General features: G+C 42.5%; 1 protein-coding gene across 1 annotated transcript in view; it reads right to left on the bottom strand.

Annotated features, from left to right (window-relative positions):
- Positions 1 to 1,168: 1,168 nt before the first annotated feature.
- The window catches only part of BARX2 (BARX homeobox 2), a 34,833-nt gene continuing 25,457 nt past the window's right edge, over positions 1,169 to 10,544 (bottom strand). The window contains exons 2-4 of the mRNA XM_032201979.1: positions 5,804 to 6,101; positions 2,705 to 2,789; positions 1,169 to 1,462 (exon numbers count right to left, since the gene is read on the bottom strand). Coding sequence (XP_032057870.1) covers positions 1,211 to 1,462; positions 2,705 to 2,789; positions 5,804 to 6,101 — 635 coding nt within the window. The 3' untranslated portion in view covers positions 1,169 to 1,210. The remainder of the gene's footprint in view (positions 1,463 to 2,704; positions 2,790 to 5,803; positions 6,102 to 10,544) is intronic.

Here is a 10,544-nt window from a genome sequence, read left to right as displayed (position 1 = left end):
TATGGAAAGTTCGATGACTCCCATTTTCTCCAGTTTGTTAGAATTAAAAGCCTAGCCCAGAAGTGTCTGGACATTTTGAAAAGAAAAAAAAAAAAAAAAAGTAAAAATAAAAATCTAGGATTCTGAAAGAGAAACAACAGCAATGTTTTTATTTATATATTTAATTTTTAATTAAAAAATAAAGGTTATCTTAATACATCTCTTGCAGCCTTTGGGCAAAATGCACCCTTAACAAGACTTTATGAAACATGATGCACATCTGTTCTTGGCATACATCTTAAACGCGAACTTTCTGCAACAACTTCTTAAATCCATCCTTCTCCCCAAACCCTGGAAACATTTAAATGTTCTTTAAAAACCTTACAAAAATTAGAAGTGGGCCCAAAGCAAAAATCCTAGATCCAAGCATCCCAAAGCATTTGGAGCAGACTCAAATCCAAATCCTCATCTCATTCGAAGTTTTATCCTGGATCACTGCAAATTCACAGACACAGCACCCAAATAACCAAGAGATATGAAATCTGAACACTGACCTGGGTATCAATCTCTCTTCAGAAGCTTTGCTCTTTATACAGAGCCAAAACAAACCCATGGGTCTGAATTCTTTCCAGAAAATGTTGAAGTTGGGCCCATCCCTAACAGAAATAAGTGCTGGTTACATGATGAAATGGTGCTACCATGGCTCCCATTTCTTAGCTGTCCCTGGTCTGAGACCAGACCAAGTCCTCTGTCCATTTGCACTACTAAAAGGCAACGATAAAGCCAAGCGAACACACTGAACCCTCCAACAGTCATATCACTACACATTTGCCTCCCGCAGCAGGAAAGGAGCCCTGGCCTTCTCCACTATTTGCCAGGAGCTGTCTCAGGTTTCTAGATGCGATTTCTCTGGAAATACGTCCAGTTTCTCTGGAACTCCGTCACTATCTGTGGGAAGGCATACACACGCCACCAGAGAGACAGGTCATCACCACTCACACAGGATGTCTTTGTTCCACTGTGGCCCATGATGGCTGATTCCCAAAGGCACAAAGTGACAAATCTTTCGACTTATACACAAGGTCTACATATATATATATTTATATATATATGTACACACACACAATTACATACATATTTAAATATATATATATATACACACATATATATATATTTGGTTTTGGTTTTTCTTTTCTCTTTTTATCCCCCCTTTCCCTTCGTTCTTTCCCTTTTAACTTAATGGCGTAGCCTCCTCTGAGGAGGGTGCTGGTATATGTTCTGGAGACTTCTCTGTCTCTGAAGAGCCTTCTGGCTTCTCCTCTGTCACTTTAGGTTCCTCAGGGGCTTGAGATCCCTCCAGCTCCTGACTCTGAGCCTGGCTGTTCATTTTCTCTTCTGCTTCGATTTCCTCTGAAGTGGGAATGGAGTTTTTCTTTGGACGGCCTTTGGGCTTCGTTGGAGCTTCCTGCCCACCTTTCAACACCTGGAGCAAAGAGATTAACAGTCAGGATCAATCTGAACATCACTGCTGTGAGACATCCTTTAGAGGGTAGGATGAAATTCAGCTTTGACTTTAGAGTGGATCCATGGTTTGATTACTATTGCAGCTTCATAGAAATTCCTTGTATTCATGGAGTGAGTTCACTCATTACCTCAACTAGATGCAAAAAATACCAGTAAGGACACCTAGAACTCTGGAGCTGTCTAAGCCAGTTCCTACAGCAGGCCCAAAAGCAATCTAAGCACAGAGTCCTCAAGATTACATACAGAAAGATAATATGCACAATTCACTTCCTTTTTTCGAGTATTTGCTTTAATCAGAGCCCAAGTAAGAACAGTCACACTTTAGCCAGGATTTCTGCTGGCTGCCTATTCTCTTGCTAGTTCCACTTTGGATTCTGAAATAGTCTTTATTATTAATATTATTATTTTTGTAACTCCTGCATTAAAAGATGTGACATCCATCTAACCTGTGTAAAGGCAGGGAGTCATCAGAATAGGTCTGCTCTTGTATTTAATTCCATTTCCCCTCACATGCTGCAGCCTCAAGACACTTTCAGCCAAGGATCTGAATCCAAGCTATTCCCAAATTTGTTTCAAGTGGCAGTAACTTCTGCAGCTCTCACATACACTCAAAAATTCAGTTCTGATGCAGTGCAGAACTGAATCTCCTCTGCTGGGTGGGAATACATAAACATCTCCACTGGAGAATTCACAGCATCTGTTCCCAGCAGGATTTATGGATAGCTGCCCTTTCTAGAAGCACTTTAATTGGAAAAGGGCCATGAAGCTGGAAGTACAAGAGGTGAAAGGAAGGTATGAAAAGCAAGAATTAGTAACATTAGTGCTTAAAACTGAATTGGCTTCCACTGAGCAATATCATCTTTTTGGTCTACATGGATAACCAATCCCACAAGTGTTAAGATCACAAGAACACCAAAAATGGAGAGGTAGATACTTTGGTTCTTTTCTCTGCTGTTTTATTTTCTTTCATATCTTGGCTTCATATTCTTCTTACTGCCTGTTGTACATCTAGCCCACCACATATGCTGTAGTGTGAGTTTTGTTGTTTTTTTTTTAAAAGTGTATTTCTAAAAAAAATCAGCAAGAATAAATAAAATTTGGTATAAATAGAGACAAATCACTGACACTATACTCAGCTTCAGAATCCATTCTTTTAAAAGCATTTTTAAGGACTATGGAGAAATGGTAATGAACCACTTACCATTTTCTTCCACTTCATCCTGCGGTTCTGGTACCATGTTTTCACCTGGAGCTGAGTCAGCCCCAATGACTGGGCTAAATCGAGCCTGGAAAACAAGACAGACGTTGAAATGAGTTGACAGAGGACGAGAAGAGCCCAGATGCCAGGGGCAGCCAATCCAACAGTAAATGCATATAACAGGAGGACTGCCAGAAAATACTGCTATTTGTTCCTTCAATCTGTTGTTTGAAAAAAAGTCAGACAAAAGTGGTAAACCACGTTTGGGTAAAAAGATAGCTGGCTCTTACAAAAGAAGCAAGACTATTCAGGTGTTTGCAGCACTAATTTGAGAAATGAGATCTCTCATTTGTTCTCTTTTCTCCTCCATCACCATGAAGGAATAAGCAAACCTACAAATATCAGAGGTTTTTCTGCCCTTTTTGAAACACATGACTGTGGTACTCTGACTGCTGACACCACATTTGTGCATGAAGCTACTGGTACACAGCATCCCTGAAAAACAGGTCTATGGTGTCTGAAGCAAACACGTAAGAAGAAAGACACTCGGCATCAGTCTGCCTTTGAAAGCGTTGCTCCTTATATCGTATTTCATCTTCACTACCCACATAATGGGGATAATGATACTTTTTCATTTCTCATGGAGTAGTAGTACATCTAAATCTATTAATTTCTTATGCATTCTGCTATTATAGGCAATTTAGGCATATAAATGAATTTATTATTTGCGTGTTTAGCTTAAGGGTATATGTGGCAGACAGCCCATAATCCTGATTCATCCTCTGCAAATCTCCAACCTGTGCAAGTTCATTTGAAACCATTCATTATTTCTATATTAAAACTCAGGATATGAAGCAAATACAGCTCAGACTAACTCTTTATCCTTCCCCACAGGTGATAGTAGCATGCATCTGGCAGTGTTGTAATGGCGTTGCACAACGGATGGAGTTAGAAATCCTCAGCAACGCTGGGCAAGTGCCCCAGCGTCACGCAAGTCCTGCAGGTGGGACAGCTCAAACAGAGTCACATTCCAAGGTGTTCTGGATTATGTGAGATTTTTTGGCAAATATTTCCCCACCTTTGCATGGGGAAACACACTGGTGGTTCAAGGCCAAGTTTTTCATAATACAACTTTTATTTCAGCTGGGTTCCTGGGGCAGTCAGACACACTTTTGTATTTATAAACACCTCTGTACCCCACACCAGCTCTCTGCTCACACACATACTCCTAGCTTCATTCTTTTCCCCCCTTTAGATTCCCTACAGGTTTGGTTTGCCTGCTGCCCATGCCACTATAGGGTGTCTGCAAAATTGACTTATTGCCCATGCCACTACAGAGTGTCTGCATTGACTTAAAAATGCCACCACTGTTGTGTGAGTAGCAGAATCTAGCAGAGGCATTATCCCCTCATACTGCACTCCTTTACTACTAATAAACCAGGTGGTCCAGTTGTCATCCAAGCAGTACAATGTTGCACCCAGGCCAAAAGCTGCAGGACTCAACACAGAGCACAATCCATTGCTTCACCATCACGTTTCCAGCCATGAGTTCACAGAGAAACACTGCTTGACTAACTCTTGCCACAGTGCACATGTCTTCTCACACTTTGATTACCTGCAGCCAGTTACCACCTCTTGCCACACACATCATTGTAACCACCATTGCCTAGAAACCCAAGGGAACAAACCAAGAGGGGGAAGCGGTACAGGGACAGGAATTGCTCATCAGCCTCAAGCACATACAAAACCAAGGAACAGTCATACTATTAATTAAATTTACCAGCCCTGAGTGCTTCAGCAATGGTGTCAACAATCTGCTTATGTGAAGCTGTGAGGAGTCAATACAGGAGCATTAGGAACTCTGAAGCTGTACAAGACATTACAGTCTTGTCCATGAAATTTGGTCTAGCTGTGATCCATGGCTTGGTGACAGACAGTAAAAGTAGGGAATGCTGACTTCAAAACCAATTTAAATATTGGAATTCTGCCATCTGTGGAGCTCAAGGCCTGGTCAACCTTTCAAACTCTCTCTAGGTTTACAAACTTAATACGAATTGGACAAAATCTTTTTCCTGTAATTTAAGTTTACTGAGTAGTGTCCAAGGTCTTTAAAATAGATACCTATTTTAGGTATCTATTTTAAAGATAAAATAGATACTTATTTTAGTTCATCCATTTGTTACCAAGCAGTCCCTAAGAACTCGGGACAGAAGCAAGGCAGCCTTCTAACGTATGCATCCCTGGCTCTATTTCCCTGATGGACAGGCCACTAACTCCTCACTGAACTGCTAACCAGGTTTACTAGAGGAAAGCTAGTTCAGCAGCCAGCTGAAGCAACAGGCAATCTCCCAGCCTCCATAGAGACACGGCCATTGGATCCCAGGAGGAAATCAGGCTGCATTTTTTTCCAAGGGTCTAACAAGAACAGGAAAGGGAGAGCTTTTGCTCTGTTTCTTGTGCATCTCTGAGTGCCTGCTAGCAAGCACATTTATCAGCATGTGACATTTCCATTGATACAGCCTATCCATGTCACCTTTGATCCCAGGAAAAGTTAGCCTTGAAATTGAATCTGGTCACCTGCCCATGTTCTTGGCCAACAGCAGAGGCATCTCTGTGGAGCTAGAAGGCAGCACACTGCAGCCAGGGAGCATCTGGTATGGGAATGAGAACAGCTGAGCAGGGCTGCAGTAGCCCTTTTGCTCCCCTTCCTTTTCCTAGTTTAGGAAGCAGTATTTTCCTGCTCCTTTCTAAGCAGTATTTATAGCCACTCACAGGCCTTCAGCTAGTTTCTACCCTGCCTGGTTGTCCCCATATCTAAAAGGAATAGAAGTGAGCTACAGATGAATACAAGGTGTGATCTGGCTGTCTTTCAGATCAGTCGCTGTCAGCATTGTCCCTGAAAAGGAAAAAACACTCAAAGGTGACACTGAGCATTCAGATGCACTGTTGAGATAAAGCAGTGAACCAGAATGTTTCCTAGATGAAGACAAGAGCTTCCTGCACGGCAAAATGACTCTAGGAGGTGGTGCATAGTGCATAGGTGCATAGCCTGATCTGTGATGGGCAGCTTGTATTTCACTGCCCAGCCCAGCAAACTCCTACCTGTCAGGGGTAGACAGATACTTCTGCTTCTGGAATTTCTTCTCCAAGCCCATTAGCTGGAGCTCTGTGAAGATGGTCCTACTCCGGCGTGGCTTTTTTAACCGAGGTGTGGGCTGCTCTGCCTCCGACTCACTGCTGGCATGGGTCTCGCTGGCTGGGGTCTCCGAACTTGCAGTCCCTGAGGAGGCCTGGGCAGGCAGCACACGGGAGCTGGTGGCAGCTGGAACGAGGTGAGGGACCACGGACGGCTGCCTGGTGATAACGGAGATGAGAGGATATGCCCTCAGAGAAGGGGACCCTGGCAGGGAAAAAAGAAGACGTGGATAAGGGCGAGTTGAGTGGCAATGTGGTTAAGAAATAAGAGCATTGGAGAGAACAGGGAGAGGGGAACACCTTCCCTGGCTCTGCCATTCAGCTATTAAATGACCACAACCAAGTCAATTCCTCTCTCCGGACCTGTTTGCTCTTCCACATTATGTTTAGCCTTCTTGGGCTGGCATTCTAGTCTCTTGATGTGCATTTCATTTTCCTTAGCATAGAGTGTCTATTTTCATTGTCTTTTTTTTTTTTTTTCTTTTTCCTTTTTTTTTTTTTCAGGCGCTATTAGAACACACATTGTTGAAGTCATCCATTTAAGTACCCCAAGAAACTAACTCAGAGCAAACAAGACAAAATCTGTCCCCACTCATGCAAATCTGCTTCTCTACGGACACTAGGACAGGGTTCATTTGAGATAGTTACCTAGCCCCCTTTATATGCAACAGACAATTTCGTCTAGTTCTCTATCGGGTAACTCAAGAAGTCAGGTGAATCACACTTCTATCCTCCGTTTTCCATATCGACCCCAGTGACCATTCAGGCAGATGAGGCTAGATAGATAAGAGGCAGATTTCCTCACTGACTCGTAACTCTACATCTTACACCAACTGGTGGATACCAGCCCTAGAAGTAAATCAGCAGCTCTGCTCCAATCCTTTCAGGCCAGAGCCAGTCTGGGATGGCAAATTTAAACACTCCCAGACACTACAGGAAGTTCTGATTCACTTCAGGTCGCCTGAATTTACAGCTATAGACAGATTTCTCCTCAGCCTTAGCCCCAGGAAATCAAATGTTTCTTTAAATCTCTGGGCAGTGAAATATGGCCACGTACGGGAAATGTGCATTCATGTGCAAGATGGCTCTGTATACAACTTTGCAAACAACCTGCAGTCTTGGGCAAGTCACTTTCTTGCTCGGTACCTCAGTTTACCTCATCTGCAAAATGGAAACAATCCTTCTTACATTGCTGGTGGTAAAACATGGATTAAAGCTTAATGTACATAAAGTATTCTGAGATCCTTAAGATAAATGGTACTGTGGAAAGGAACGTATTACACCAACACACCCGATTGTGAAACTCTTAATATGAATCAACACTAATGAACATAATGATCTATAGGCCTCAATGAGTCTATTTTGGTGAGTAACTCATCACCAGTAAAGGAAAGGTGTTACCAGCCTGGCCTGCTGATGACCTATATTCCTTACTCTCATCCCCAGCATGAAGGGTTGTGGGGTCATACATCAGGTATCAAGTAAACAGCCGTGCAGAGGGTACATAAAGAATTCTGCAGCTTGTTGATTGGCACTTCTCCCCACAACCACTTCAGTCACATGGAAAATTCAGCCGCTTACAAAGTGAGCTTGGAAAATTTTTGTCAATACAGTGTAAATCACAGCAGTCTGCATACAAATTAAGCCTTGCTTTTCTCCTCCACACCTTTGCAACACCACAAATCAAAATATTTCCATTAAATGTAAGTTATTCCACCTAAACCACCCAGGAAGTACATGAGAGATGAGAATTGCTTAGCCAACAATTGCTTGTGTAAAGTGTATCTATGTCTTCTCTCTGTGGATTTTTTTTCCCTCAGCTGACGCCTGTGTGCAGATCTACTACCACCAAGTGAAATGGCAGAAATTCTGCCTTGATTTACCATCTCAGTGGCAGTTCAAAGAGCATAAATCAGGAGAGAGCTGTCCTTTGCCTTATGCCACTAATTCTGCACCCTCGGACACCAGCCAGCTATGCAGAAGGTACAGCAGATCCTACTCCCACAGTTTATATCCTCCCAGCCAGTACCTGCTGGGACAGGCCACTGTGGGACAGGAAAGGCAATGCCAACACACCACTGGAATAGACTTCTTCCTCTGTTTCAGCCAAACTGGCCTGAAAGAGTAACCTCAACTGGTGCTCAAGCTTACATGGCATAAAGGAGGGCGTCTAGCCTTACGGCATGCTCTAGGCAGCCAGAGGGTCTCGGTTCAAACCACCTAATGAACGCAGCTCCTGCTCCCCTACAGGTTCATTCCCTGAGCCTTATCACACAGCCTGAAACACCATTCCTGCCCCTGCACATGGGTGGTTTTTGGCAAAAAATTGATACTTGTACCCTAGTGTGCTTCCAGCAGGGTTCTCTACAAACCACAAGATTTCTGAGGAGTAAGAAATCACCAGAACCCAGAAACTGCTGCAAGGCTCCAAGTGACAAAATCCTATAGAGAATAACACTTTTACACAGGACTCTCTACAAGCGAGGTCAGCAAAAGGTATCTGGTATCAGAGCAATCAGGGATATTTGCTTTCCTGTATGCATGATAGCAGCATGCAGGACTGCTTGGGGTGAGGGAGACTAGCTGTGATGGTCCCAGAGCTTGACATCGGCTTCAGACTAATTTTCTAGTAATTAGGTAAGATCAGGATGACGATCATAAGATAACCACTTTCCTCCTTCCAGGATCAGCAGTTGCAGTGTGGCTATTTTTGCAGGGTAAAACAGTGGCTGGTTATTAGAGAAGCAGATGACACTGGGGTTGTTCAAGTGTTGAGCACCTGAAAGAGGGGATACATTTTCCAAACTGTTCAGCAGCCAGCAACAGAGATGTGGTGAAAGCTCAGCACACACTTATTTTTGGTGCCCACGTCAGGACACTTATTTACTTACAGAACCTCTGAAACTGCTGCTCTACTTCTGGACAAGTAGTGGTTTGCAACTGCTGAGTTGCTTCGAGCTCCAGGTGGTGAACAGATTTGTGAGGCTGTTGACACTGAGTGCCTTATTTGTTTATCATTTGAGATCATAAGAGAAGCCTTTGCTTATAGCATGACCCCAACAGTTGAGATGGTGCTTTTAGAAGTGATTGTAAATAATAAAAGCATCAGCTGATGTTCAGCTCAGTCATATACATATACAAGACTTCTCAGCTTTCTGCCCTTGGCCTGATGAGGGCACAGGATGGCTATGACAGAGTAAGGACAGCATTTAGCAAAAAAACAGGGGTTCAAGACTTTCAGTAGGGAAAGCTGGAGGTCAGAAAGAGGGCAATGTTTTAGCAGCCACCTGCAGTTAGTAAAAAGAAAAAAAAAAAAAAAAAGCAGAAGTAGATAACCTCTACATTGCTACTAGATCACAAAGAAAAAAGCATAAATTCAGCATCCTGTTCTGGATATAGTTACCCCAAAGATCAAAGACAGCTGAAGTTGAGTTAGTCCACTGTATTGAGGTACACTATTAATACATTTCCCCTTAAACCATCTGTACAGTTCTTACCCTGATAAAGTCTTGGCTTCCAAACACTACAAAATCTGAGGCTAGATCTAAATTTTCACATCCCCCAGAGTTCAAAGGTATTTCTAGACTGACATGGTATTGTAAGAATGGAATAATTTCCTAATCTTCAACAAATTAAATGCTGGCAAGCAGCTCTTGTCTGCTCAGCACTGTTGTGACATGCTCTGTCTCTCAAGACGGGAAGGAATGGAGATGAAGCACTCTGCCTTTTCATACCTGCCTTATAGAACAGTTTCAGCTGAACGTGTACTTTCCCATATCATTCTTTGAGTACCTTTTCCACTTTTGACCCACTGTCCTTTTGCCCTTAGAAACCAAAAAGAAGTCCAAATACGCCAGAAAATGAGGAATTAGTTTGCTACCCTGGCAGCACAGTGTTTTAACATTCCCCACTGATACAATCAAGAGGCTGCACTGGTGAAGTGCTGTGAAAACACCACAGGTTTAGGATTCAGGAGTTCTTAACACTCTTCATAAGAGGATGGTGTCTTACTATGTGGTTTTGCAGAGAAAATTCCTAATTTTATGTATTTGAATATTCTTCATTACCCTGTTCTTAATTTTAGGATAGTTTCATGTTCTCTGTGTTGCTGAATAGTTCCCAAGTTCTTGGGAAGTATTAGTATAATCCATACTTCATACCATATACAACTGAGGAAATGGTGCTTATACAACCATTTTGCTGTAATTATTTTAAGCATTTAACTAGTCTCAATTTTAAGCATCAAGAAAGCTCTTATTTCTGTCCATCTTTATAATGCTAACATCTGGCCACTTGGTTGCTAAAACTAATAAAGAGATAAAAATAAAAAGGACATTGGATCTGCAGAGTGTTTTCCAAGGATCTGAAAGCAGTTTGTTTCGCTATTTAAATCAGGCCATGCTGGCAGCCTCCATACAGTGAAGAACAGACCTGACCCTCGCACAATGCACTGACCACACAGCCTTGAAATGAATTGGCTTACTCAAGCCATCTAGAATACCCCTAGACTCCTGTTTCCTAATTACATGCAAGACATTTGTCCTAGAAATTTATCATGATCTGACATATTCACAAGGATCTTTTTCTCACGTGTTTTGCTTTTCAGTACTAGCACCAAGAAAAAGGACAGCGAATGTGTCCTGTTTTC

The sequence above is a fragment of the Aythya fuligula genome, chromosome 22, assembly GCF_009819795.1.
Source record: "Aythya fuligula isolate bAytFul2 chromosome 22, bAytFul2.pri, whole genome shotgun sequence".
In the NCBI taxonomy this organism is placed as follows: Eukaryota; Metazoa; Chordata; class Aves; order Anseriformes; family Anatidae; genus Aythya; species Aythya fuligula.
Note: the sequence above shows the minus strand (reverse complement) of the source record. Positions and strands in the feature narration are given on the sequence as shown.